The sequence below is a fragment of the Bombus affinis genome, chromosome 5 (assembly GCF_024516045.1).
Source record: "Bombus affinis isolate iyBomAffi1 chromosome 5, iyBomAffi1.2, whole genome shotgun sequence".
In the NCBI taxonomy this organism is placed as follows: domain Eukaryota; kingdom Metazoa; phylum Arthropoda; class Insecta; order Hymenoptera; family Apidae; genus Bombus; species Bombus affinis.
The window spans coordinates 16,568,276-16,594,274 of record NC_066348.1 but is presented as its reverse complement, the minus strand read 5'-3'; the positions used below and the strand labels follow the sequence as shown (position 1 = coordinate 16,594,274).

The 25,999-nt window shown below is 29.2% G+C and overlaps 8 protein-coding genes across 25 annotated transcripts; 4 read left to right on the top strand and 4 right to left on the bottom strand.

Moving 5' to 3' along the window:
• Positions 1 to 31: 31 nt before the first annotated feature.
• LOC126916205 (endoplasmic reticulum chaperone BiP) lies at positions 32 to 6,678 on the bottom strand. 4 transcript variants are annotated; one of them, XM_050721708.1, is made up of 11 exons: positions 6,548 to 6,654; positions 6,032 to 6,160; positions 5,519 to 5,666; positions 5,242 to 5,461; positions 4,943 to 5,175; positions 4,642 to 4,867; positions 2,844 to 2,934; positions 2,336 to 2,756; positions 1,854 to 2,219; positions 1,364 to 1,767; positions 32 to 1,252 (listed from the first exon to the last, which is right to left on the bottom strand). In XM_050721708.1, coding segments are annotated over exons 1-11 (2,895 nt in total). In that variant the 5' UTR covers positions 6,550 to 6,654; the 3' UTR covers positions 32 to 597. The 4 variants fall into 4 exon arrangements, with proteins under 4 accessions (XP_050577665.1, XP_050577662.1, XP_050577664.1 ...); XM_050721705.1 differs by lacking the exons at positions 4,642 to 4,867; positions 4,943 to 5,175; positions 5,242 to 5,461; ... (1 more) ...; positions 6,032 to 6,160; positions 6,548 to 6,654 and adding an exon at positions 3,619 to 3,769 and having other exon boundaries at positions 2,844 to 2,987; XM_050721707.1 differs by lacking the exons at positions 32 to 1,252; positions 1,364 to 1,767; positions 1,854 to 2,219; positions 2,336 to 2,756; positions 2,844 to 2,934 and having other exon boundaries at positions 4,473 to 4,867; positions 6,032 to 6,173; positions 6,548 to 6,678.
• Positions 6,679 to 7,029: 351 nt separating this feature from the next.
• Positions 7,030 to 8,936, top strand: LOC126916211 (E3 ubiquitin-protein ligase RNF14-like). 2 transcript variants are annotated; one of them, XM_050721721.1, is made up of 3 exons: positions 7,030 to 8,289; positions 8,362 to 8,434; positions 8,588 to 8,727. In XM_050721721.1, the coding sequence occupies exons 1-3, from the start codon at positions 7,309 to 7,311 to the stop codon at positions 8,626 to 8,628; spliced, it is 1,095 nt and encodes a 364-aa protein (XP_050577678.1). In that variant the 5' UTR covers positions 7,030 to 7,308; the 3' UTR covers positions 8,629 to 8,727. The 2 variants fall into 2 exon arrangements, with proteins under 2 accessions (XP_050577678.1, XP_050577677.1); XM_050721720.1 differs by having other exon boundaries at positions 7,038 to 8,289; positions 8,362 to 8,529; positions 8,588 to 8,936.
• LOC126916217 (high affinity copper uptake protein 1-like) lies at positions 8,519 to 10,117 on the bottom strand. Of its 3 annotated transcripts, XM_050721741.1 has the most exons (5): positions 9,746 to 10,117; positions 9,419 to 9,684; positions 9,113 to 9,339; positions 8,935 to 9,052; positions 8,519 to 8,793 (listed from the first exon to the last, which is right to left on the bottom strand). In XM_050721741.1, exons 2-4 carry the CDS (start codon positions 9,682 to 9,684, stop codon positions 8,949 to 8,951), a joined length of 597 nt encoding a protein of 198 aa, XP_050577698.1. In that variant the 5' UTR covers positions 9,746 to 10,117; the 3' UTR covers positions 8,519 to 8,793; positions 8,935 to 8,948. The 3 variants fall into 3 exon arrangements, with proteins under 3 accessions (XP_050577698.1, XP_050577696.1, XP_050577697.1); XM_050721739.1 differs by lacking the exon at positions 8,519 to 8,793 and having other exon boundaries at positions 8,802 to 9,052; positions 9,746 to 10,115; XM_050721740.1 differs by lacking the exon at positions 8,519 to 8,793 and having other exon boundaries at positions 8,802 to 9,052; positions 9,859 to 10,115.
• Positions 10,118 to 10,252: 135 nt separating this feature from the next.
• On the top strand, positions 10,253 to 12,869 carry LOC126916216 (casein kinase II subunit beta). 4 transcript variants are annotated; one of them, XM_050721736.1, is made up of 5 exons: positions 10,253 to 10,652; positions 11,096 to 11,171; positions 11,387 to 11,489; positions 11,539 to 11,938; positions 12,062 to 12,869. In XM_050721736.1, the coding sequence occupies exons 2-5, from the start codon at positions 11,100 to 11,102 to the stop codon at positions 12,168 to 12,170; spliced, it is 684 nt and encodes a 227-aa protein (XP_050577693.1). In that variant the 5' UTR covers positions 10,253 to 10,652; positions 11,096 to 11,099; the 3' UTR covers positions 12,171 to 12,869. The 4 variants fall into 4 exon arrangements, with proteins under 4 accessions (XP_050577693.1, XP_050577691.1, XP_050577692.1 ...); XM_050721734.1 differs by having other exon boundaries at positions 10,642 to 10,790; XM_050721735.1 differs by lacking the exon at positions 10,253 to 10,652 and adding an exon at positions 10,660 to 10,790 and having other exon boundaries at positions 11,557 to 11,938.
• A 642-nt stretch (positions 12,870 to 13,511) lies between these two features.
• LOC126916218 (ubiquitin-like protein 5) lies at positions 13,512 to 22,034 on the top strand. 2 transcript variants are annotated; one of them, XM_050721743.1, is made up of 3 exons: positions 13,512 to 13,521; positions 21,562 to 21,746; positions 21,825 to 22,034. In XM_050721743.1, exons 2-3 carry the CDS (start codon positions 21,569 to 21,571, stop codon positions 21,866 to 21,868), a joined length of 222 nt encoding a protein of 73 aa, XP_050577700.1. In that variant the 5' UTR covers positions 13,512 to 13,521; positions 21,562 to 21,568; the 3' UTR covers positions 21,869 to 22,034. The 2 variants fall into 2 exon arrangements, with proteins under 2 accessions (XP_050577700.1, XP_050577699.1); XM_050721742.1 differs by lacking the exon at positions 13,512 to 13,521 and adding an exon at positions 20,337 to 21,077.
• On the top strand, positions 13,562 to 17,322 carry LOC126916198 (dual specificity protein kinase TTK). Of its 4 annotated transcripts, none has more exons than XM_050721681.1 (7): positions 13,562 to 13,949; positions 14,180 to 15,225; positions 15,322 to 16,038; positions 16,116 to 16,276; positions 16,362 to 16,573; positions 16,649 to 17,032; positions 17,118 to 17,322. In XM_050721681.1, exons 2-7 carry the CDS (start codon positions 14,201 to 14,203, stop codon positions 17,142 to 17,144), a joined length of 2,526 nt encoding a protein of 841 aa, XP_050577638.1. In that variant the 5' UTR covers positions 13,562 to 13,949; positions 14,180 to 14,200; the 3' UTR covers positions 17,145 to 17,322. The 4 variants fall into 4 exon arrangements, with proteins under 4 accessions (XP_050577638.1, XP_050577637.1, XP_050577639.1 ...); XM_050721680.1 differs by having other exon boundaries at positions 13,562 to 14,091; XM_050721682.1 differs by having other exon boundaries at positions 13,562 to 14,104.
• Positions 17,401 to 20,060, bottom strand: LOC126916208 (nucleolar complex protein 4 homolog B). 4 transcript variants are annotated; one of them, XM_050721713.1, is made up of 7 exons: positions 19,913 to 20,060; positions 19,722 to 19,846; positions 19,527 to 19,629; positions 18,885 to 19,298; positions 18,758 to 18,805; positions 18,314 to 18,677; positions 17,401 to 18,244 (listed from the first exon to the last, which is right to left on the bottom strand). In XM_050721713.1, exons 2-7 carry the CDS (start codon positions 19,812 to 19,814, stop codon positions 17,740 to 17,742), a joined length of 1,527 nt encoding a protein of 508 aa, XP_050577670.1. In that variant the 5' UTR covers positions 19,815 to 19,846; positions 19,913 to 20,060; the 3' UTR covers positions 17,401 to 17,739. The 4 variants fall into 4 exon arrangements, with proteins under 4 accessions (XP_050577670.1, XP_050577669.1, XP_050577668.1 ...); XM_050721712.1 differs by having other exon boundaries at positions 19,722 to 19,843; positions 19,913 to 20,059; XM_050721711.1 differs by lacking the exon at positions 19,913 to 20,060 and having other exon boundaries at positions 19,722 to 19,891.
• LOC126916213 (uridine-cytidine kinase) lies at positions 21,913 to 25,243 on the bottom strand. Of its 2 annotated transcripts, none has more exons than XM_050721726.1 (6): positions 25,109 to 25,243; positions 24,906 to 25,027; positions 24,479 to 24,735; positions 24,255 to 24,400; positions 24,024 to 24,170; positions 21,913 to 22,523 (listed from the first exon to the last, which is right to left on the bottom strand). In XM_050721726.1, exons 1-6 carry the CDS (start codon positions 25,158 to 25,160, stop codon positions 22,405 to 22,407), a joined length of 843 nt encoding a protein of 280 aa, XP_050577683.1. In that variant the 5' UTR covers positions 25,161 to 25,243; the 3' UTR covers positions 21,913 to 22,404. The 2 variants fall into 2 exon arrangements, with proteins under 2 accessions (XP_050577683.1, XP_050577682.1); XM_050721725.1 differs by lacking the exon at positions 21,913 to 22,523 and adding an exon at positions 22,568 to 23,528.
• Between the last annotated feature and the right edge of the window lie 756 nt (positions 25,244 to 25,999).

Below are 25,999 nucleotides of genomic sequence, written 5' to 3'. Positions count from 1 at the left end.
ATACCTAGTATATTATAACTGAAAAGAGTACTTTTATTGTAATTTATTGAAAAAATGTTTATTTCCGTGATACTGATACATATGACATTCATTCATACAGAACAGCTATATTGTACATAGTACGATATAGTTTATCTACAGGCAGTAATAGGCGCAAGTCATACACGCTTGCACATTCACTCTGTCCTCACACAGCACATTGCAAAACCTGTAACGCGAATTACACAACTGCTTATTCCATTATATGTAATGTAACATACAAAACAATTAATTAAAATAAATTAACGCGCAGTATCTTATGTGGAAACTAGTTAAGCTACTCTCGGTAATAAAATTCCTTCAATTAGATATATGTACTTTTATCGAGAAGATTAAAATCATGACTGTTATGACAAATACGCTATAGTACAATACATAGATTGATCTCCACAGTCATGTATTGTTTACTTCTGATGTAACTTAATGGATAACAAACGTTCGTCGATCAGTCTTTTATACTCGACATATCAACGACGTATTAATCTCTGCAACATTTGCATGAGACTGTTATTAATTCAGTCTAAATTAGGACGAATACAAGTACTGATCATATTTTAGTTAAAGCTCATCTTTCAGATCTTCTTCATCTCCTCCGGTTGGTGGAACTCCACCACCTGCACCCTGATACAATTTGGCAATAATGGGCTGAACAATATCCGTAAGTTCTTTCTTTTGTTTCTTATATTCTTCCGGATCAGTATCTGGATTCTCTTCTAACCATTTAATTTTTTCTTCGATAGCATCCTCCATTTTGGCCTTGTCGGAATCGCTAACTTTTGAGCCAAGTTTCTCCTTATCAGCTAATTGATTTTTCAAAGAATATGCATAAGATTCGAGTTCATTGCGTGCTTCTACTCGTTCTTTTAATTTTTTGTCGTCATCAGCAAATTTCTCGGCATCCTTTATCATCCTTTCTATGTCATCGGGAGTAAGACGATTTTGGTCATTGGTAATAACAATCTTTTCCCGATTTCCAGTTCCCTTGTCCTCAGCAGATACTTGTAAAATACCATTAGCATCGATTTCAAAGGTAACTTCAATTTGTGGTATACCTCTTGGTGCTGGTGGGATGCCAGTAAGATCGAATTTACCCAGAAGATGGTTGTCTTTTGTCATTGGACGTTCACCTTCGTATACTTGGATAGTTACTGTATGCTGATTATCAGACGCAGTAGAGAAGATTTGCGATTTCTTGGTCGGAATCACGGTATTCCTGTAAAAAAATAAAAAACACATTTTTTATACAAACAATAAAATTATACAAACAAATAAAATTATTTATATACATAAACATAAACATAAAAGATAGCGAATATTTTCTTACCTTGGAATAAGTTTAGTCATCACACCTCCAACAGTTTCAATACCCATAGTAAGTGGGTTGACATCTAGAAGTACAATAGCATCTGTATCTTGCTCTCCAGAAAGGACACCAGCTTGCACAGCAGCGCCATACGCGACGGCCTCGTCAGGATTAATACCCCGTGACGGCTCTTTGCCGCCAAAGAATTCTTTAACTAATTGTTGAACTTTGGGAATTCTAGTGGAACCTCCAACAAGTACAATTTCATCTACATCTTTCTTATTCATGTCGGAATCTTCTAGGACTTTTTGTACAGGTTTTAAGGTACTACGGAAAAGATCCATGTTCAACTCCTCAAATTTGGCACGCGTTAAGGTCTCGGAGAAGTCTTCACCCTCGAAGAATGATTCAATTTCGATCCTCACCTATGACAAAATAAAGATATAAGTTATACAAATATTATTCATAGATATTACTAAATCATTTTCAAGCAAATTATAATGAAACATACTTGGTGGCTAACACTGAGTGCTCTTTTAGCTTTCTCAACTTCGCGACGCAATTTTTGTAAAGCTCTACTATCCTTGCGAATATCTTTGCCTTTTTTCTTCTTATACAGTTTGGTAAAGTGATCCATTACACGTTGATCAAAGTCCTCACCACCTAAATGAGTGTCACCGTTTGTTGCAACAACCTCAAACACTCCATTATCAATTGTAAGCAAACTGACATCAAAGGTACCACCACCCAAGTCAAAAACTAACACGTTCTTTTCTCCATCTTTCTTATCCAAACCATAAGCAATTGCAGCAGCTGTAGGTTCATTGATGATTCTCATAACGACAAGTCCAGAAATAGTACCTGCATCTTTAGTAGCCTAAATAAAAATAATCACTTATTTACTTATAGTACTAGTTTGGTACTTCTTTTAATACATATTTAATCACTAATATCCTAATAATTTGTTCTCTAAACTACATACTTCATATTTACCTGTCTCTGGGCATCGTTAAAATAAGCTGGTACAGTAACAACAGCATGAGTAACTTTTTTGCCTAAGTATGCTTCTGCTGTCTCCTTCATTTTACCAAGTACCATAGCAGAGATTTCTTCAGGTGCAAACACTTTTTCCTCACCATTAACTGCCATTCTTATATGTGGCTTGCTATTTTTCTCAATTACTTTAAATGGAAAGAACTTGATATCACGTTGTACAGTAGGATCTGACCATTCTCTACCAATTAATCGTTTGGCATCAAAAACTGTATTCTCAGGATTTGTAGTCAGTTGGTTCTTTGCAGCATCTCCAATTAAACGTTCACCATCAGCAGTAAATGCCACATAAGAAGGTGTGATTCTGTTTCCTTGATCATTGGCTATAATCTCTGCTCTTCCATTTTTATAAACTCCAACACTGAAATAATTCATTCCTCAATAAACTTTTCCATTAAACATCTATATGTACATATGTCACCATTAGATATTATTTAAACTTAATTACCAAGAATATGTTGTGCCTAAATCAATTCCAATGACGGTCCCAATATCTTCCTTCTGTTTCTCTTCTTTTGTAAAAACAAAAGTTACTAAGCCTAGGAAAAATAGAACTTTAACTCCCTTCATGTTTCTTCATATAAATGCTCTTCTGTAAAAGAAATATACAATTCCTGAAATTTGTACTCTTTAAATGCATAAATTATTTAATATGTAGTATTTTGATATAAACTTGCAAGTTTGCGTTTAATTATTAAAAAATATGACAAAGAACATAAATTGTTGGTACATAGAAAATTCTAGTACCGACGTATAAAGTATAAAAAATTATCGCATAAAATTAATGCAATAAAAAAGTAAGCGCTATATAAAAATTTAAGCAATATTAAGGTAATAGCATCATTATTTGTAAATGTAGTTAACAAGAATAATAGATCATGAGTAAAATCATTAATTCGTATAACGTTTCATTTCGGCAAACATATTCCGCTAGCTATTGTATGGTACATTATAATTATAAGACATTTAAAATACGTTCTTTTACATTCTGTTAGGAATTGAAGTTAACGTTGTAATAATACTTTATGCGTTTTAAAGAAATTTGTGAAGGAATTCTTTTACTTAGAATAAAATATAAAAAAATAAACTGCAATATTTTATAACAAGACGTGGCAGACAATGAAGTGTTCTTAGGGTTCTATGAAGTTTAAAAAGTAGCACCTTTTTCGATTTATTAATATTTATATTTATCTAAATAATATTTGGCTATATTTGCTACTTACCAGATTAAATATACGTGCGCCTCTTTCTTCTTTTTGTAAGTAAAAAGCTTGGTTATTCTCAGCACAAAATTACCGAACAACACGAATAACCAGGAATGACTGACTACAGGCCTATCTCAGTACCGGGATATTAACAAGCTGAATACGTCGTGGCCTACGTTGATTGGTCTCAAAGCATCCGTACTAAAGGAAAGGCGCATGTTGGTTGGTTGAACTACATACAGTTGGCTGCTATCGATAGGCCCACGTCACAACGGTACCGTACTTCTGGAAATTTCGAGTACTTTTATGATTGGAGGAATCAATGCTAAAAGAAATTCATGTAACACGCGAAAATCATATTCATTCGCTCGTTATTATATCATATATTAAGAAAATATTCGTATGCTTAGAACGTCTGTTATATTGTTTTTTTATGAGTAGATATTTAATTACATTTTAATTATTCTGTACATAAAATGTCCATAAAAATGTATTTATATATTCTACATTTTTTCGTCGATTTATCATTTACATTTATTAGATATTTTTAAAAAGATTTATTACGTATAGATATTATAAAAGAGACATATGTACATTTTAAAGACATTATTAATTGGAAAAAATAATCCTTTGATATGATAACCTGAATATCTAAACAAAAAAAAGATTCCTTTCTGTATTCTTTGTTTTGACGAACAATCGTTTCGACGTTTTATGTGTCTACTGCGACGTAATGGAATGTAACGGTAACGGGACTTCTATTTTACATCAATTAACTATGTACATCATTTTTTTCTTCTATCATCATTGGTACATCCAGTCGTCATTTCGTCGTTTTATATCAATTTTATGAAATGATGGACAAAAGAATGTATAAATATATTTACTTTATTTACCACACCAAATATTAATATCATATGTCATGTATATTTAATCTTGCATCAATGTCCTCAAACATTTAATTATATAATTACTGATATTAATATTTACTTTTTGGTTGTAACATATCTAAAATTAATGGTGTAAAATATGTTATAATACAATCAGCACCTGCTCTTCTCATTGATAAAAGAACTTCTTTTAAAACATTCTCTAAATTTATTGCACCATTTTGAGCACCATGATAAAGCATTGCATATTCTCCTGAAACCTGATACACAAACATTGGATACTCTGGATGTGCATCTTTTGTATGTCTAACAACATCCAAGTAAGGTAAACCTGGTTTGACTATAAGCATATCAGCTCCCTCAGAAACGTCTCTAGCCTAAAGGAAAATATGTATTTACTAATATTTAGAAATTAATAGAAAATTAAAAGTTTAGAAAAGATAAAAGCTAACAGCCGCTCTAGCAGCTAATCCGTTACTTCCTGGAGGTAATTGATAACATTTTCTATCTCCAAACTTAGGTGCAGATTGTGATGCATCTCTAAAAGGTCCATAAAATCCTGATGCAAATTTCACAGCATAAGATAGAATTGCAACTTTATTCATTAATCCAACTAATGCTAGTTTCTTTTTTATTGCACTTATCCTTCCATCCATCATATCAGATGGTGCCACAATTTGAGCTCCTTTGTAAGCAAATGGATAATAAATAACATCATTTATATATGTTTGAAAAAAAACAACAATCTTACCAGCTTTTGCATATGCAAGTGCAACTTCAGAAATTCGCTCAATACTGGCCTTATTGTTTATACTCCCATCTTCATTTAAAACTCCACAATGACCATGAATAGTATACGAGCATAAGCATACATCGCATGCTATTAGTAGATTTGGAAACCATTTTCTTATTAATGGTATAGCTTGAATAATGGGATTCTGTGCACTATCTGCATTACTTCCAATATGATCCTATTAAAGATATTGTTTTTTAATTACTTTACTTAAATCCTTTATGTAAAAGATTACCTTCTTCAAGTGTTTTGATACTCCAAATAATAATATTGACTGTAAGCCTTTTGAAACCAATGGCTGTAACATTTTCCGCAAATGATTAATCCCATACCGATAAACACCTGGCATGCTAGCAATGGGATCTTTAGCATCTTGTTCATCCCTGTAAATATGCACCTTCTATATAAAAAACGAAGCGTTATATAAAATGTTTAATTAGACGTTAAAGTTTCCTTGCTTCATATCTCTGTACAAATTTTGAGAAAACACAATTATGTATGTTTTTTAAAATTAATATAATGTTACTTCTTATACACTTATATAACAAGCAAAAAATTATCTTCAAATAACATCAAATTGACCTCAAGAAACATTTGACCCCTCTTTTCACTTATTACTTCCCATCTATTATTTTAAAATGCAAATATTAACATATTTCATAAAAAATCTATAAGCGATAAGCAAAAATAGACATGCTCACCATATATACGTGAATGAATAAAAGCGGTAGATATGAATTTCACTTACGTGATGAAGATTGGATACATGAGAGCATTAACCGTAATCTCTACATTTGGTGATTGCCATTGTCGTAAAACAGGATGAAAAATGCCACTGTGAAGAATATGCTTTGCTTCTACCTCTACCATTTTATTCCTGTACAATAAGTCTTTATTTATTTTAAATTAATCCCTATTTCATAGAACATTCAACGGTTAAATTTCAACCTAACCTGTTTACTTCTCGTGGCCTAATTTAATCTCAATTGTGCGTGTATCGTTTTGCTATTATGCAGTATCTCTATCCTTTTGAATCTTATACAATGTACACTTTATTATTCTTTATTTACGAATATTTAATTTATTAATCTTATATTATCGTAATTTATAATTCTAATTTATTAGTCTTATATTATAGTAATTTGATAGATTTAAAGAAACAGAAACATATTAATATAGAATTAATTACACTATGCTATCTTCATTGTCTCGTAAATTTTAATTCTTTATACCTATATTGTATGAAAACAGTTAAACAACTTACATATATTTTTTCCTCAACCGTACATATATTTTTCTGAAAACGGAACTGTAATATGAATTGCAAAATGATTGTCATGATGATAAGCCATCATCAACATGATATGTGATAATTCTTACTAAAACATTTGACCCTTCTATAAAAGTTTGTGATAATATTTTGCTGAATAATTATTTGCACATTAATTATATATAATTATTTGTGAATGTAAAAACTATTGCTTATATGTGTATGCGTAGAAACATTAAATATTATTTCATAATTACGCGCCAATATGAAGATAGATAGATACTCCTGAAGTTTTCTATTTCATAGATTATACAGTCTATAGAAGCGATGATTTATTTGCAATAGTTGTTATCGTTGTACTTTTTTAATATTTTACTTTTTATTATTACTGTAGTTTAGAAGAGACGTGATTTCTTTATCCGATTTTCTTTCTTTATGCGTTCTTAATTTAATATACTCTTAATTTCGCAATAACTTCCTGTTTAGGCTTACTTGTTTTCGATCTTTTCCCATTCAATTCACGCCGTTCGAATATTTTGGTTACTCACTGTACTTGAGCTCCTATTCTATACACTCTATAGTTTCATTCTGTGATTGTGTGTACACTAATTGTGTTTTCTTAGTTATATGTTATGCACGCTTATGAAAAAGGAGGTTGTTGACTTCTAGTTTCCTTTATTGGTAAATGTATTCATGTTTAAAATGAAAAATTTGATAAAAATTACAAGTATCAAGTAATTAATAAAATTTAGAAAATGTCGAGATACACAATTAATAACCAAAAACGACAAGAAGATGAAGTATTAGCAATTTCGAATATTTATAGCAATAATGAATTTTCTTATAGCAAAAAAGATATAATACACTGCCATTATTATGTATTTGTTAATGACAGTGGCGATTTATTAAAACTCGAAAATGTTCCTAAACAAAATTTTGACTCATTCTATCTTTACTTTATCAAATATTTGCCACCTATTAGAATGTACTTACAACTTAATGTTGATTATCCTACTGAAAAATCGCCAAATTTTTATATTATTTCTTCTTGGCTTTCACCTTGGCAAATATCTTTTATTTGTCAGAAATTAGATGAGATATGGCTGGAAAATAGAGGTCAAGAAATATTGTTTTTGTGGTTCGAATTTTTAAGGAATGATATCCTTAAATTTCTGAACATTAAAGACACATTAGATATTTCATTTATGTATATGACATATCATAACATATCAGATTATTTTAAGCTAAATTCAATATTTCAAAATGATATTAGAGCTATATACAGTATATTATTTTATGATCCATTACAATTTTTATTAAGTTATAATAAATATACAGAAGAGATTAAATTTCAAAATAGTTACTTTGAGTGTGTTATATGTTTTGGTAAATTTTGTGGAAGACAATGTATAAAGCTCAAAAATTGCGGTCACATATATTGTGAAAATTGTATGCAGGAATATGTTATTATAAAAATTAAGGAAGATAATGTAATTGGTATTAATTGCCCTGATTTAAGCTGCAATCTTAATATTACAATTAATGAAGTTAAGAGACTCTGTCCAGAATTATTTTCACAATATGAAGAAGCTTTATTACGTGTGACATTAAGTACTATGAAAGATGTAATCTTATGTCCTAGAATTTCATGTCAATGTCCATCTGTAAAGACATATGATGACACACTAGGAATTTGTAGCAAATGTGACTATACATTTTGTACTTATTGTTATAAGGTTAGGATTTTGTAATATAAAAAAGATAAATACAATATAATAAATGCATACTACTTAAATGCATATTTTAAGGTATATCATGGGGTTGAACCATGTGCTATGTCTTTAAGTAACAGACTAAAACTTATTGAAGAGTATCAAAACGGTAACAAAGATAAAAAAAGACAATTAGAAGCAAAGTATGGCAGGAAACAGATACAAAAAGTTGCTGAAGAATATTTAACACAAGAATATTTAAAAGTATATATTAAGTTTTAACAATAGTAGCAGTTTTATAATGTAATAATATTGTTTACAGAAAAACACGAAGGCATGCCCAAATTGTGCAACTATGGTTGAGAAAATTGACGGATGCAATAAAATGACATGCAATTATTGTCAGGCTTGCTTTTGCTGGCTTTGTGGAATGCATATTACTACAAAAAATCCATATGATCATTTCTTGGTTGGTAATAGTAATTGTTATCAAAATTTATATACATAAAGCAAGAAGGAAATATTCAACTATAACATAAAGAAAGAATATATTTTTATTAAATCAGAATTAACATGTAAGTTCAGTTTAAATGTTATTGTATGATTAACTGAAATATGTACAAAGTGTATAAAATAGAATATTTTACATATTAGTAAACAATAACCTACTATTTTTGGTATTGTCAAGCATCTTTCGGCATATGAACCTCAACAGTAGCTTCTGTTACAAACTGTTCCGCGATAACAGAGACTGTTAATTCATCTCCCTGACAATGTACTATGTTATCTAAAAATAGTTATAAATGTTATGAGACTTTTAATATTTTAAAGAACATTTAAAACTTACCAGCACATTCTTTATCACAATCTAACAGAGTACGTTTTTCAAAAAATCGTTCCACATTTAGTTCTATAAGTTTTAAGCCAAATATCCAATATCCAAGACCTCCTCCCAGTACAATAGCAATATTTATGTATACATTATATGTCATAATAGCTAACATTAAAAGATAACCAAGAAAGGTATGTACAAACCAATGAAATACTTGAAAACTCCACGTAGACCATTGTATACTAATAGAACAATATATAACAGTAACTTATGGTAATATTAATCTGCTTCTATAATTTAATAATTTATAAAATATAATACCAATGTAAAGAAACATGTTTTCTAATGGATCTTGAAGATATTTTAGACAGTAAACAAGAATTCTCTGATATTGTCGGGCTTTGATTTTGTATATGGGTTGAAGTACTTTGATGTAATTTAATTTGTAAAATTTTCATACCCTCGTATAATATTGCAAGTGCAAATAAACCTAAGCAGGTGCAGAAGAAACTGGAAGTTGTAATAACATTATACTTCGGTAAAAGAAAGTTGCCTAAATTGTTTCCAAACCAAAACCACATATTCATCTACAAGTAAATTAGTACTTAATAGGACGATTGAAAAACACAATTATAAGGTTATACGTACTGTAATTAATTTTATTCTCTTTTAACATGTAGTGAATTTTAAGAAAATTATTCAAACTGATAAGAATTATAAATATAATTGTCCTCTACATTCTAAATAGCACCTAGCTTTACCTAATTGTTCAGTAATGACTCAATTGTATATTATTTACAGTTAATACAGCTTAAATTCTATAAGCAGTTATAGTACTCTTAGCTTGTACGCAATTACAATTACATTTGTCATTTTAATTGTACGTTTATCACAAATAATATCAAGTTACACCCAATATCGTATTAAGAAACATATACGAAATATACTATAAAATTTTGAATGTAGTAATAGACATTCATATATGTATATATAAATAGAATATAAATAACTATTTATATCAAATGTGAGATACAATTGCAGTATAAAAATATTAGATCTAGTGAGTTTATTAATTTTATGTTGTTAAAGTTGCTAGGAAACAGGTCACGTGATACTAACATAATATGCGTATCGGTTTTAAATCTTTTTGATTGTGGACAAAGTTCTTATCGGAACCAAAGGAAGAGTAGAAAAATGGCGTGGTTTTACACCTATATTCTATTTAATTAAGTGTTAGTTAAATAAAGTGTAGGAAATTTGCGGCTGAAGTAGTATATTGGAAATACATTGATCGTTCATTGGTCAATGAAGTAGAGAAAAAATTGCTTATGAAAATATAAAAATTTGACGAATATAATTATTATAAATATTAACGTTCATTCAACAGGTAGTAAAATTTCAGTATCTTTATATAAAAAGTAAGGTTCTAATTAAAAAGGTTTAAATAAAAGAAGAATTTCCGAAAAGAAGCCGGAAGGTGGCGGATAGAATAAAGTACGGCAGCGCTATCTACATCGTTGGGACGAGCAAGCGTGGCTAATCAAAGCACCAAAAGGTAAGCTGTAAAGGCTGTTTATTTTTGGGTTTTCATTCGTCCTACAAGGTTTTTTCTCGAGTAATGTGCTTCCTGGCCGTGTCGGACTGTACATCGTGTTTGAAAATCAGTTGACGAAGCAGCAATGACCACGGAAATGTAGGTGAACCACCGGATAGGCTGTAACGTCGAGCATCTTGCCTAGTAAAGTGAAAACTCCATTTGCTCCCCTCACCCTGATCTCCCCATACCTAGCCTTTCGTTGGCGCCTTTCTAACCAATTGCCAGGCGTGCACTAAGTACTGACGTCGTATGTACGTGTGGATAATATACGGAGATCTGAGAACTTTTTGCGCACGTACTTTTACGCATTATATACGAATCCTGCGCTCTTTTAACGCGGTGATCTCTTCTACTTCGTAGACTGATAGGAAAAATATTTCTTTCATTTTTTTTATTCATAGGAAAATGAGCAGTTCTGAGGAGGTATCCTGGATTTCGTGGTTTTGCAATCTTAGAGGCAATGAATTTTTTTGTGAGGTAAGTACTTTTTTTGTCACAATATTTCATTTTAATTGTATATATCTTGACCTGCTTCACATTTTTGAGGTTAAAAGTTTTGAAGTTGTTGATTGTTTAAAACAAATTCCATGTCTGTATCACAAGTCCGTATAAATTTTTATTTTTGTACAATATTTGATAATATTTACATTTCAAAATTCAATGATTTGATCAGAATTACAATCTTCTTATAGGTCGACGAGGACTATATTCAGGACAAGTTTAATTTAACTGGATTAAATGAGCAAGTACCACATTATAGGCAAGCATTAGATATGATACTTGATCTTGAACCTGGTAAATATATCATTTACACCATGCCAGAAAATATCAAAGTACTTTTAAGCTTGTTTTTATCCTGTAGATGATGAATTGGATGGCCATCCAAACCAGTCTGAATTAATTGAACAAGCTTCAGAACTTCTTTATGGACTAATTCATGCACGTTACATTCTCACTAATCGTGGCATTGCTCAAATGATTGAAAAATATCAAGCTGGAGATTTTGGTCATTGCCCACGTGTATATTGTGAATCCCAACCTATGTTGCCTCTGGGCCTTAGTGATGTCCCTGGCGAAGCAATGGTTAAAAGTTATTGTCCAAAGTGTATGGATGTTTATACACCTAAAAGCTCTCGACATCATCATACTGATGGAGCATATTTTGGAACAGGGTTTCCCCACATGCTTTTTATGGTTCATCCAGAATATAGACCTAAACGTCCCTCAAATCAATTTGTACCTAGGTAAGTTGAAATAAAAGTGATTTCCATTTTAAAACACTTCTGCAAATGTGTACAAAAATTTGCTTGAATTTTAATGGCAAATATATAATTTTGTTAAAATTATGTAAAATAATGTTTTTACAGGTTATATGGCTTTAAAATTCATCCTCTAGCATATCAGTTTCAACAACAGTCTGCATCAACATTTAAAGCACCATTGCGAGCTGTTAATTATAATAATGGAAAACGTTAAGAACATTGCAACATAGTCTAGAACATTTTTTCATTACTCAAAATACAATTCCTAATTTCGTCCCTAAGGATTAAATAAAATATTATTTTTTATATTGATCTTTACACATCTTAGCAGGGCGCTGAAATACTATTCGTTTTGTTTAATCATTCTGTAATTTAAAGTTTGAATGCGACACTCTAACTTTTCGGAATTTTCCACGGTATTTATAGCGTACCGAAAAGATTAAGAGCGATGTACCAAACTATCAATGTTCACCAAGCGCCATGTTCATTTTTATTTCAGCTTTAGTGACAATTTTCTTTCGTGTCAAAAATCATACTTGTATGGTTATATCAATTCTGGTCGATTGAAACAACAAAAATGAAATGCATACTTAAAATAATTACTAGGGAGTAAGAATGCAGATGAGAATTATGATAAAGCGTATCTGTTTAAATGTTTTACATCTCCGTAATTGCTACCTACTAATGCTTAAAACACAAGACCGATCTCGAAATAGAGGAGCAAGTAGCAGCGGATATCGATTGTTTTTTTAAGCAAGAATAACGATAATTATATAAATTGAAAATTTGTTAAATATAATTTAATTTAAATATTAATTAAGCTGCTAAAAAAAGCAATTTATTTATACATGATTTATCTTAATAAATATTAAGCTCACAGATAAATAAGGTATAAAGCAAATTTAAAAGTAAAGACTGTATATTATTCTATAAAATCTTGTTTTCTATCGCAATTCTTCGAAAACGTATTATATGCAAGATTTAGTGGCCAGAAACAAAATTTCAGAAATTTTCTGAATATGATATATATTTAACATAAACAGTGCATATTTTAATATAGTAAAATAAAATGATTAATACAATTTTTTTATTACAATTATTATAAGTGTTCAAAATTGTTATTTATGTATTAAACCAAATAAGTTATGTATTTTTAAACATAGTAATTTTTTAAACAAATATAGTTAAACTAAATTAAAATTATTTAAAAGTAAGATACATACAAGATACATTTTATTATGTATTTTGGATATTTTAAATAAGTACATTCTCACATTTTTTCAATATCAATTCTCAACATTGTACATTTAATCTACTTTAACAATTAGATAAAAATTTAAACTTCATTGTAAAACATAAAATTCCAAAATAATTAATTTTTAAAATTTCGGTGAAGTGAAATTTTCTTGTAAAATGTAAGCATTTATAATGCTCAGAGAATATGTATTAGTAAATGAATTGTATTTTACGTTAAAATCAATCATTGTTTTTCTGTCATTTATTCTATATTACTGTATTTTCTTTCAAGTATAAACACAAATCATTGTAATATAACATAATATACTGTAACATGTCATTATGTAAAATATTAAAAAAACATTATTTTATGTTAATTTTATTATATTAATTTAATAAAAAAAAACACCTTTTAATATTTAATATCAATGATACATTTGGAACTAATATGCGTGAAAAGCGCTAATGCAATTTTGTGAAATATCCCTAAAAGTAGTATGTTGCGTATTGCAACACTGTTAGCATCAACCAATCAACGGCTGTACTTAAGGTTTGAATTTCATGACGTAAACGAAAAACCAGTATGATACAAACCAAACAGTTTAGAATCACAAAAGTCAATTATGCATTTTGATGAATATATTCTCAAAGTTAAGTGTTTCTCATAATATTTAATGAAATGTGTCTCACATTTTTATTAATGTATTCAAAAACTGTTTGTTGAGTGTTACGGTTCAAGCGATTTTTATAATTATAGGTACGATAATGCTTTCAGGCCAACAAAGTGGAAATAGTTCGAAATGTTTTGTTTTATTTAATCCTCACGATATTTTGATAATTTTTAAATATATCAAAGGCTCTGGATGTGTAATAGTTTTAATAAATTTTGATATTCTGAAGTAATATTATACTGTACATATATTTACATGTTTATTATTCTTCTTCTATTAGTGTATATTATTTAAAGTAGTTTTTTTTTAATATCAGATCTGTCAGCATAATAGATCCATGTTGAATAGTATGGATCATCAAAATCATACCATTTCACGACCAAAATTTCAACCAATACGTGTGAAAGATTTATTGCATTTTTGTGAAAGTGATGATGATGAAAGCGAAGATAAACCACAAGACTCTGATAATGAATCAGATTCTGATGATCCTCAACCTCTACCACAGGATGATCATGTTGAAGATGAATTGAATAAGTCATTATCTTTATTTAATACAACATGTAATGAGTTAGAAGGAACTTGTAAGGTTTCAGAGATAATTGTTTCTTCAAAACCTGAAGAATATGTGTTAATTAATAATGTAGAATCTAAACCTGAAAGTAAATTAACATTTCGCGAACATGAACATGATGTAATTGAAAGAAGTGTAAAGTGTGAACAATCAAACCAGATGCAATTAAGTATTGAAACGCATGCACAAGAAAAGCTTTCACAAACTGAACACAAAAATAAATATATTACTAATATAGATATTAAAGGAGAATTAAATCAGGACCAACTTTTAGACCAACAGAGTACTTCCAAAATAAGCAGTAACAGGGAATCTATTACTTGTGCATCTCAATATTTTGAAAGTATATCACAGTCTGGAGTGGATAATTTGCAAAATACAAATAGTAAGAAAGTAACAATAGAATCAAGTTCCATAATAAATGAAGAAAAAGCTCATAGTGAAAACGTTGCTTCCACAAGTAAAACATTAATATCAGATACAGGAACATACATAAATTCTAATGATCAGTGGATATTACAAACTCCTTTAAAACATGCACCAATTAATTCTATACGTCCAGACCCATGTTTCTCTCGTAGAAATATTACACAAACACCACAAAACAAAGTATCTGATGTATCTAAGAATCATGGATTAACACCATCTACAATCTTATCTCATTGGTCTCTAAATAACATAAAACAAACTCCATTACAGAATAAAAGTGTTAATTTTAAAGATTCTATGCAAACTCCAAAAAATTCTTTTTATTTTACACCAAGCATAGGAAAACATGAAACTCCAAGGTATATATATATATTTATATATCTATAATGCAATGTAAATAATTTACATAGTTATTATTAATTTCTATTATTTAAATATGTATTATTTAATTATAGATATTTGGATACAGAAGGTAAGGTAAGAAGACCTTTATCAGATACAGGAAGTTTGGTACAAAATGATGCTTTTAGTAGACATTTATTACAAGGATCTCAACTTCCTAAAGTAAATGAAGTAACACCTAAAATTCAAGAAAAATCGTTATGTAAAAATTTATATAAAACAGATTTGCCAAAACAAATATCTGAGACATCAGAAAATGTACATCTAGAATCAGATGTTAATGAAGAATTAAAAGAAAATAAACATCCAAATAAAAATAATCCATTGCTGGATAAAGAAACAGTAAATAAAATACCAAATAATAAACAGGCTCCATCTTGTATTAAAGACAATAAAGATATCTTGAAATCAATGTGCAATTATCCTCAGAATCAGCATTCAGAAGTCAATAATCAAAACCAACAACAAGACTTAAATAAAATTGTAGATAAACCATCAAATGTACAATTCTCAATCCCATCTAATGTTCCTAAATCTAGACAAAATAGAACTCTTTTTGTTAAAGGAAAAGAGTATTTAATTTTGGGTATACTTGGTCAAGGTATGAGTGGAGAGGTTTTAAGAGTACAAGACTTATCTTCTCTGGAGTTGTGCGCTATTAAATGCGTTAATCTTAATCGTATGGACAAGGACTCTGCACAAGGTTGCTTAGAAGAAATTTCAATGTTACACAAATTACAAGCACCATGTATTGTTAAAATGTTTGATTAGTAAGAACTTATTTTACAAAAATATATATTGTACATATTACATGCACTGACATTTACATTCAAGTTTCTCATTTTAGTGAAATTAAGTATCCTATGGTCTATGTAGTAATGGAAATGGGAGACACTGATCTCAGTCGTCTTTTAAAAACTATGTCGCAAGAAAAACAGATTCCTCTTACAATGATTTTATATTATTGGACAGAAATGTTGACAGCCGTTAAGCATATACATGATAATGGTAAATATCTTAGCATAAGATAATCATTTATTTATTATATAATTTTTTATGTAGTAGATTATGTTTTACATATATACATTTTTAGGAGTAATTCATTCAGATTTGAAACCAGCAAATTTTTTGTTAGTACGGGGGCGATTAAAACTTATAGATTTTGGAATTGCTTCTAGTATGAATGCTGATATGACATCTGTTGTGAAAAACTGTCCAATTGGAACTTTGAATTATATTAGCCCTGAAGCCCTAATGGATATTGGTGGAAATTCAGATTCTCCCTCACAGAATGTTAAATATAAAGTATGAAGATGACTTTTTAGATATAATCAAAATTGGAACCTAAAAGATAATAAAACAAGTATATTTATTTTGTAGATAAGTTTTAAGTCAGATGTGTGGTCTTTAGGATGTATTTTGTATAGTTTAGTATATGGTCATACTCCTTTTCATCATGTTCGTTCACAATGGGCTAAAGTGAATGCAATAACTAATCCGAAGTTGAACATTCCTTTTCCTACAACTTTGCAATCAGAAGATGGTAATAAAGTTATGCCATCACCACCAATTTTAATTGATGTAATGCGTAAATGTCTACAACATGATCCAAAAGCACGACCAACGGTAGCTGAACTTTTGCAAGTGGAGTATATACCCACTAAAGAAGAACATATATCAGCTACAGTTCCCGAGATTCCAGCAAATATTTTAGTGAAGATAAAGCATACATTAAGTGGAGATGAATGGCGACAATTGACATGGGTTTGTAGTAGTTTTTATGTAATACATTGTATGTATGATAAGAAAAATACCTTTTCTTCATATAAACTTTGTATTTTTCTTACAGATCTTGGAGAATAGAAGATTTATATGAAAGTATTCAGATTAAATACTACTATTTATGTACATAGATATTTTTATACATAATAATCGATAATAATACGTGGAGCGCTTATTTAAATGTATCATAGCTAAGTATGGGATTATTTCAATACTTGTTAAATACTTAAATACTTGTTAAAAATATAAGATTGTATCATGATACGATTTTATTATGAAGTTCACTTATGTTTACCTATATGATATATATTAAGTAGACAATACGTTATAAATAAAACACGAGTGATCTATTAAATTAAAATATCTTTCATTTTATTATCACACATTCATGCATACAAATGACTTCATTTAACAAAAATGGTATCTATTGTGCTAAATAGCTGCATGGTTGGAAATCTAAAAATACATATCTACATGTTGCTTGTGAAATAATGTATTTTGAATCAATTCCGTTGCAATTACTTTTAGACTTTAAATAATACAAAAGTATGCAATATTTTCATACTACATTTTTTAACGTATAAAAAAACGCAGGAAGTTCAGCATCATTTTTTTTGCGTTTTCATTGAAAAAACAGTTTCCTTCTTGATAAAGATGCATATTGCACAATACAATTTTAATATTGTCAGTCAGTGCATTGTTGTTAATTGCCAATATTGCAATAATCTTTCACCTTTTGGTAATGACATTGAATTGGGTCTTTCGAATGTTAGCATAATATCTTTAACTTTATTTTTTAATTCACTATCGAATAAATGTCCTCCAGTACGTTCTAAAGCTGATGCCATATCATACTCTACAGAAGGGAGGGGTTCACGAATGAAACGTGCAGCACTAGCAATACTTGGTACTATATGCCACTGTAAGGCTTTAATTTCCCAAAGACTACTAAGGAGTGCGTTACTTAATAAAGGATCTCGTTCTTCCATTAAAAATGGGTCTCCAGCACCATTATTTTCTTCTGACGAAACCTCTCCTCCTTGTGGATGATCAATGAGACGTTTCAAGCCAGGATGCCTAAGTAAAAGATTCCCAACAAACAATAAGATAATAAGAATATCTTCAGGTGGTGCTACAAGAGTTAAACGCGCGAGTCTTTTTGCGAAAGCGGCAACTAATGCTTCCGGCAAGTGTCTAAAAATAAAAAAGTATGTGGTAATTTTTATATAACACACAAAAATATTATACATTTTAAGGACTTACGTTGAACTGAGGAAAAGATCGGACAAATAAAACAAACGTGCTTTGTATTTTGTATGAAAGATCTCTGGTTCAAACATAGAATAAAGCTTGGTAAAAATATTAGGATATTCCAAATTATGTTTGGTAACTAGTAAAAATACACCTTGTAATGCAAGTAAGCCAATAGGCCCATCTGCATCCAATGAATCCATAAGAAAATCTGTTAGTAAAACAGGTTTTTCTAAATGTGGCATTACTCTCTCTAAAAGAACTATTAATAATTGTTTATGTAACTGTGGTGTCAATTCCCAATGCATGACACAAGCCCAGACTTTATTCAATGCACGTCTTGCTCCAGCTTGATCCCATATAAAATTTTTAGTAGCTAAAAAAGAAGATATAAATATATAAAAAATTATAATTAGCTTAAATACAAGAAAAGACTATAGAAAATACATCTATTACCTTGTTGTGGTTTACACAACAAATTCTTACTTTCACACATCTCATTTTCTGAAACATGATTAAAATTTAAGTTAGATATTAATGTTAAGAAAAGTGATAAGATCATATTTAATTTATTAATTTATACCTTCAATTTCTTTTGGCAATGATAATTTATGTATAAGTTCCAACAAATTTTTAATATAAACTTCATGTGGCTGTCTTTTTGGGGTAAGAGATGGAAGACATTTCCATGTATAATAAAGAGCATCAGGATATTCTATAATTTCTTGAAATCTAGATATTAAACTGGCATTGTCCTCCTCCGGTGACAGTAACTTCATCAAAATGGGCTTTAACCGATGAAGTGGAAAATAATATCCCAAGTTGCCAATTGGTTCCAATGGATTTTTACCTTCTTCAGCCATCAGTTTTATAGCAGTAGTGAGAGCTTGTAGTTGAATACCAGGTCGACATTTTTCCATTGATGTAAGTATCTTTTCCCATATTTCTTCATAACAATTCCTCAACCAGTTGACGTATCTTGCTTCAGGGCTTGGCTCTGTTTCAGAAATCTTATGGAAAAGCTATTTCAAGTTTTCAGGCATATACAAAATTAAAAAATAAACATGTATCTTTTATCTTTATGCTTATACTTTGTGTCCAAAAATGTATTTTCACAAAGTATTAATACATAAGAATTTACAATTCTTATCAAGAAATTCAGAGACGTATTGTATAATGTCAAATATTGCCAAACAGCAGAAAATACTAAACTATTTGAGGATACCTGAAATAGTAAGGGATATCGTACGTTCCAAATACATATCACCTCTTTTTAGGACTTCAACGAATATTGTTTCTATTGTGAGTAGGCAGGACGAAGTAGATTCCTGATAGAGTGATCAGGAATTTTAATAAATGACATAACCTTAAAAAGTTGATACATTCATCAATTTGAAACAATTTTAGAATTCGTACTTACATCCCATTGAGAAATTATATCTACTAAATTATTTGCGCGTTTTCTCGAAGTTAAGAATTCCTGAGCTTTTTGCCTTAAAAGTTTTGATGACATCTTTTGACTGGAAGAAGCGCCGGGAAGATCTGCTGCATCCGCCATCGTTGAATATAAATTCGGTAATAGCAGGGTAGAAAATTATCAAGAATACCTACGTGAATGTATTCTCTTTTGTATCTATATTCTTCTTCAGAATCAGAATCTAGAGAAACTTATTTGAAGAAATGTGCTAGTTATTGTTAAAAGTTGTAAGATATCCGTGTTAATTTCTTCCTTTTATTAACATTTTGAGTTTTTTAACACTGACTGTTGACATATACAGAACGTAATGTAATAATTTAGAAAATTTACGAGCAAGTTCAATCGAAGTATGTATTGAGTGGCTGCTTAGGGATTTTGACAATTTTGGGCTGGATTGTTTGCTCGTGAAGTACAGACATTTCATTCGCGTTTTGTGAATTTATTTTGTGGCTCTTAAATAGAATCGAAACTATTGAATTATTTAAAAATTAATAAGCTTCTATGAGGAATCTTTGGAACAATGTATATTTAAATAATTAATTACAAGTTAGGAAGATTTTAACATTTTTACAATTATCGGGATTTGACCCCTTGCTCAGCGATAAAACTCTTTTTTTACGTTGTTTGATTTACATATATTCTCGATTTTACATAACAAAACGTGATTTATTTCATATCCAATCGAGAAGGTTGTTAATAATTTATGTTAATAGATATAGGTCTGATTTGTCTTTATACGTGCTTATGGTAAAGAAAGTAATCTGCATAATATGCAGATTAACGAATGACTACAAATAGTTATCAGTAATAATCAATAAATTTATTATCGAACTTCTTTTGTTCATTGTCTCGACTACACTTTGTATAATTCATATTTACCACTACTAGATTGCGACAGTATAAGACATTCTTAACATTTACGCTACGGGGAGCCACTTAACCTCTTCGGTACGAACACGGTACAAGTGCCGGCTATAGTCGACATCCTCTGCATATTCATGGACGAGGATCGATGTGGCGTCGATTAAAGTTAACAATAACAATAACAATATGCAAACGTTCTTGCTGTTACTTGGTCGTCAAGTAATATTTATTACTTATTAGTGAGACTATTTCCGGGCTCTGCTCGGACCAGCGTCATATCGGAGAGGTAAACGACGTATACGGTCATTAAATATATTAAGGGCGGATTCATATGACAATCAAGTTCACTTGCCAGCGTTACAGGAGTATTTCGTTTTAGTAGAAATACACGCCAATAAAATTTTCTCTCTGGTTCTAGTAACGTTATAATATACTGTAAGTAGATATCATATTAATATTTATTTGTAAATAAGAAATACTATCGATTACATATAAAAGATACTTTTTATAAAGTGATACGTGATACAGAACTGAATGTGGAAAAGCTTAAAGCTAAGTATTTTGTACATTTGTCGTTATTGATATTTCATTTCATAACCTTCATGGCTGTATCTTGTATAGAATCAAAATTTTTATGATAAAAATGCAAAATGCAAATTTTCTTTTTTTAACATTGGTTTGATAAACGAAATTGATTTAAGTTCCATTTAAAGCTTATGTCTTATCCTATTATTATATTTATATATTTATTTAGATTTTAGAGAGATCTTGCCTTTATTAATGTGAATATATATATATATATTCATTGATATTAATCAAAAATTAATTTTTAAAATTGTAATTGAATGTATTTATTTTTTATATTTATTATTAATATACATATAAATACAATACCTTTTGAATAATTATTTATTTCAAGGTAAAAAATGCTAGAAATAACATGTAATGATCGTCTTGGTAAAAAAGTTAGAGTTAAATGCAATCCAGATGATACAATAGGGGATTTAAAAAAATTAATAGCAGCCCAAACTGGAACTCATTGGGAAAAAATAGTTTTAAAAAAGTGGTACACTATATTTAAGGATCACATAAAATTACAAGATTGTATCCTTTCAAACAAAATATATTTTCACAGAAGATAATTATTAACAATATAGCATTTTTCTTAACATAACAATTCAGATGAAATTCATGATGGCATGAATTTAGAACTGTATTATCAATAATTAATAATTAATATTATATAAGTTAATGTTATGTATATATATAATAACAGTAATAGTAAATTTTATATTTAAACATTTTTGATTTTGTATTTTACATGGTATTTAAGTATGTAATGTATATAATAACTATACAATAAACAAACATAAATAACAACAACAAAAACAATCTTATCTTAAATTCTTGATACTAATTGCTGTTTACAATGCAGAAGCTTACTAATGTTATTGCTATTTAATATCTAAGTATTGCTACATTATTTTTACAAATTTAATCTCTAGAAATATATTGTTTCTCATATTGCAAAATGTAATATCAACTCTCAAATACGTTTTAATTTCTATGTGTACAAGTGATACTAAAATGGAGTAAAAAAACAGCTTATAGTATATATTTTTGAAACTTAATCATCTTTTTAAATGTATTACTAATTTAATAGTGATATTAAAAAATATATGATTATTGAAAATAACAAAAGATACATTTTACGATAACTCATTGTTAGTTAATTTTCTATTAAACTCCAGAAATCGAAGAATTAATGTGGCCTCTTGGACAACTTATCTGTCCTGTTTATTGAATTTTCAGGTTGAACTGTATCTCTACCTCTGTTGCTTAAGAAGTCTCTTATATGTTGCACTATCAAGTCTATTGCCACTGTAACCGAAAATAAAGTAAAATAAAGTATAAATCAGTAAAAATAATTTTGTAATAATGGGGAACTTGATTTCTTTATTACTTTTTTATACAGTTTAGACAAACAATATATCAAATTACATAATTCAAATTGTAATTATCTTGTATAATAATAACAATTCTAAAATTATTTGAGCGTTTAAAAAATCAGAATACAGAATAAAAGAATTAGTACCACACTGAATAATATGATTAAATGTTTCTGAATATGGCAGTATGTGAATAATGTACTAATTTAAATTAAAAATATCACATTTTATAGAATTATGCTAATATTATATTTTATAATCGCTGAAATTATTATATGTAAAATATTTTATCAATTTATATTACTATACTGGTGCATAAAACATTCAATTGATTACGGAATAATAATATATAAAAAAATCTAAATTTTTGGGAACCCATACATGCATAAATGTATATATGTACATACATGTATATTTATAAAGGTTCTTATATATAAATTAATACTTAAATCTTTTTATATATATCTATATGACATAGATCAATCTTATATGTAAAGTTGAATAATTATGCAATAGTGGAATTATAGTGTTTGGACGAAGTACTTTGTATAATCATGCACTATGTCCAAGTTTTAGGAACAGTGAAAAATTAATTTTTCCCTTTTAAGGGTTTAATAGATGCACACATACTAGAAGCAATATTGTTTGCTGCTTAGTATAAATGTAATACAAATACAGCTGTATAAGTATATAAGAGACATATGTATTAAAAAAAAAGTCTTAAGATTACTGCAAGCTTGATCCTAGATCAATGTATGGTGTATAAAAGTGTAGTGGTTATAAGTGCACATATCATGCTAAAATCATCTGCTGAACGTGTCGGATGAAGTCGAAGTACGCCTATGTTGGTGGATGTATGGATGCTGTCTGGATGAGTTTTCAGCCTTTTTCAAACGCAAAATGTCCCAGATGTGGTGCACTATAAGGTCTATTGCCACTGTAAACATACAATAACCAAACCATGTACGTTTTTATATGACCTCCACTTTGCACTAACTTAAAAGATAGTTTGTCTAGCAGCCTTTACATACCAGGCAGCACCCATAAATGAATGTATATGTATATATATATGTATACATATATGCATGTGTGTGTGTATATATATACATACATACATATATGAAGAGGAAAATTTTCAGCTGCCTTATCAATCAAAATTTGCATTTGGAGTGTACATTTTAGAATCACCATTAGAATAAATATAATTATCATGATCATAAAGTTGTAATTGATTTTCATATTTAATTAAATTTTATGAAACTGAATTTTGGTTATGATATAATGTAAATTAATAATTTCATGAACAAGTTAATAATAACTATTACATGTTTAATACCAAACGCAGTAAAGAGTTAAAATATGAATAATTCACTTTTCTAAATTAAACTGTTGCACATGATCCTTATTACATTATAACAATATCATGATTTACCTGTATTGTCTGCACCTCTTGGTATAATAACATCAGCAAATTTTTTAGTGGGAAGACAAAACTCTTCAAATGCAGGTTTCACAAAATTCATGTATTGATTCAATACATAATCTAAATCCCTTCCTCTTTCTTTTATGTCTCTTGGTACTGTAAAAATTGAAAGTATTCATTCATAATATTTACATATGCAACTCTAAAAGAGGAAACATGACAAATGCTTTATATCATTACCTCTTCTAGCTAATCTAGTATCTGAATCAGTATCCACAAATAGTTTCATATGAAATAAGTCTCGTATTTTAGGGAAATAAAACACTAAAATGCCTTCAAACAGAACTACATCAGCAGGATAAATTGTTGTAATTTGATCTTTCACTCTAAAATCCCACAAAAAATGATTAATTTTATTTTTATTAGTAATTTATACCACTAAAATTGTTTTAAATGATACATACAAACTGTTTGTTTTATAATCATAAGCTGGTATTTCACATTTTACTCCAGCTAATATGTCTTGTAATGTTTGAAGTATCAAATCATTATCAAATGCGTCAGGGTGATCGAAATTATATTGACCTTTTTCTGCTTTAAGTTTTTCGGCTGACGATAAATCTCGATAAAAACTATCTTGTGAAATACAAACTACTTGTCGTTGCATGTGATCCATGTCTACTTGCCCTAGTTTTTCCATTATACGCTTGCACACGGTTGACTGAAAAAAATTGTTTTCATTAGCTCTTCGATCAGACAACTAATGGAAGATCTTATAATTTTCAAGTACACGTTTTTTTTAGAGGTTAAGTTAAACCGAAAATATATCTTGCACAAATTATTTAAATATAACTTAGATATTTCGGAAACACAAAATGATACATTACTTACTTTCCCACTGGCAGTGCCGCCTGAAACTCCAATTAGAAAAGGTGTTTTGTTTTCTATACCATTTAATTTTCCGTTAATACCAAAAGACATCTTTCGCGAGGTAACAATATTCATCGACATATCTGCCATCGTTAAAGATTTACTTAGATCTTCCGAAACGAAATATAAAGATCTTGAAAATGACACTCAAAAAATGGTTTTACCTATAACACGAATGATTCCAGCAGATGTTAATGGAAGTTGCAGATGTAACATATAGCTTGGTGTGAATCATTAGATCCAACAAGCGCGCGCATCGGCAGGCGATATTTAAATACTATCAGAGAGGAATTTTCTCTCTGATGCTATATACATATTTGCATGACGTGGAAAGATTAAAAGTAACCGAACTCAGTTTTTTATAATTTAGGTTACCTATTATAATTTAAATTTGATATTTGACTCAATTATTTTAGTATATACATTAATATTGAATTTCTATTTTTTACAATATTTTTCTTTAAATATAATTTGAAGGAGTACAACTGATTTCACTAGAAATATATCATTAAATTTCTTTTCATAGCCTTAATTATGTATTTAAATTATTTTTTTCATTGATAAAGGAAATAAATAAGTAAGTCTTCATTTTATTCTTGTTAATAAATCATAGTTTTTACTATTATTATAATTTCATATAAAGAATCATACTTTAATAAAAAAGACAACAGTACTTGTTACGTTTTTAAATTAGTTATAATGTAGAACTCTCTAGAATATTAGAGATAACATATAACTTTATCTTAACAAGCTTTATCGTAGTATAGTATCGTTTTATCAAGTAGTATCGTATGTTATTAACAAACGTTTGATCGTAAAGTTCTCGAACAAAAAACAACAAATTTTCCGACTGTCGAAATAGAGAGTTACGAAATTTTGAAGATAAGAAAAAGGCATCGATGGCGTCGTCATGTCGTGATTGATACGATATATATCGTATTTGCACAACTGAATGTAGATATTGAGAAACTGAGAATTTCAATACTCTAACTAGTGTCAGAAAATTAATCTGCTGAGAGTAAGTCGAATATCCACATGGTCACCAATGCTTAAAT

Excerpts from the sequence above, each read along its gene's own strand:
- LOC126916205 (XM_050721708.1), bottom strand. Across the intron at positions 5,176-5,241 it reads ACTTGCATATGCAAAAGCTG|GAGCTCAAATTGTGGCACCA; the intron begins GTAAGATTGTTG and ends TTGCTTACAAAG. Across the intron at positions 2,935-4,641 it reads GAGAAGAGCAGGTGCTGATT|GCTTAGTAACTTTTGTTTTT; the intron begins GTATTATAACAT and ends TATTTTTCCTAG.
- LOC126916211 (XM_050721720.1), top strand. The coding sequence starts at position 7,309 with ATGTCGAGATACACAATTAATAACCAAAAACGACAAGAAGATGAAGTA. Across the intron at positions 8,290-8,361 it reads TTTGTACTTATTGTTATAAG|GTATATCATGGGGTTGAACC; the intron begins GTTAGGATTTTG and ends GCATATTTTAAG. Across the intron at positions 8,530-8,587 it reads TAACACAAGAATATTTAAAA|AAAAACACGAAGGCATGCCC; the intron begins GTATATATTAAG and ends TATTGTTTACAG.
- LOC126916217 (XM_050721741.1), bottom strand. The coding sequence starts at position 9,684 with ATGAATATGTGGTTTTGGTTTGGAAACAATTTAGGCAACTTTCTTTTA. Across the intron at positions 9,340-9,418 it reads AAACATGTTTCTTTACATTG|TATACAATGGTCTACGTGGA; the intron begins GTATTATATTTT and ends TTGTTCTATTAG. Across the intron at positions 9,053-9,112 it reads TTGTGATAAAGAATGTGCTG|ATAACATAGTACATTGTCAG; the intron begins GTAAGTTTTAAA and ends AACTATTTTTAG.
- LOC126916216 (XM_050721734.1), top strand. Across the intron at positions 11,490-11,538 it reads GATACTTGATCTTGAACCTG|CTTGTTTTTATCCTGTAGAT; the intron begins GTAAATATATCA and ends AGTACTTTTAAG. Across the intron at positions 11,939-12,061 it reads TCAAATCAATTTGTACCTAG|GTTATATGGCTTTAAAATTC; the intron begins GTAAGTTGAAAT and ends ATGTTTTTACAG.
- LOC126916198 (XM_050721681.1), top strand. The coding sequence starts at position 14,201 with ATGTTGAATAGTATGGATCATCAAAATCATACCATTTCACGACCAAAA. Across the intron at positions 15,226-15,321 it reads GGAAAACATGAAACTCCAAG|ATATTTGGATACAGAAGGTA; the intron begins GTATATATATAT and ends ATTTAATTATAG. Across the intron at positions 17,033-17,117 it reads AATGGCGACAATTGACATGG|ATCTTGGAGAATAGAAGATT; the intron begins GTTTGTAGTAGT and ends TTTTTCTTACAG.
- LOC126916208 (XM_050721711.1), bottom strand. The coding sequence starts at position 19,859 with ATGGCGGATGCAGCAGATCTTCCCGGCGCTTCTTCCAGTCAAAAGATG. Across the intron at positions 19,299-19,526 it reads GATATCCCTTACTATTTCAG|AGCCAAGCCCTGAAGCAAGA; the intron begins GTATCCTCAAAT and ends TTTCTGAAACAG. Across the intron at positions 18,806-18,884 it reads ATTGCCAAAAGAAATTGAAG|AAAATGAGATGTGTGAAAGT; the intron begins GTATAAATTAAT and ends ATCATGTTTCAG.
- LOC126916218 (XM_050721743.1), top strand. The coding sequence starts at position 21,569 with ATGCTAGAAATAACATGTAATGATCGTCTTGGTAAAAAAGTTAGAGTT. Across the intron at positions 21,747-21,824 it reads TCACATAAAATTACAAGATT|ATGAAATTCATGATGGCATG; the intron begins GTATCCTTTCAA and ends ATAACAATTCAG.
- LOC126916213 (XM_050721725.1), bottom strand. The coding sequence starts at position 25,160 with ATGTTACATCTGCAACTTCCATTAACATCTGCTGGAATCATTCGTGTT. Across the intron at positions 25,028-25,108 it reads TGGAATCATTCGTGTTATAG|ATATGTCGATGAATATTGTT; the intron begins GTAAAACCATTT and ends TAACGATGGCAG. Across the intron at positions 23,529-24,023 it reads AAGAGGTGCAGACAATACAG|TGGCAATAGACCTTATAGTG; the intron begins GTAAATCATGAT and ends GTATGTTTACAG.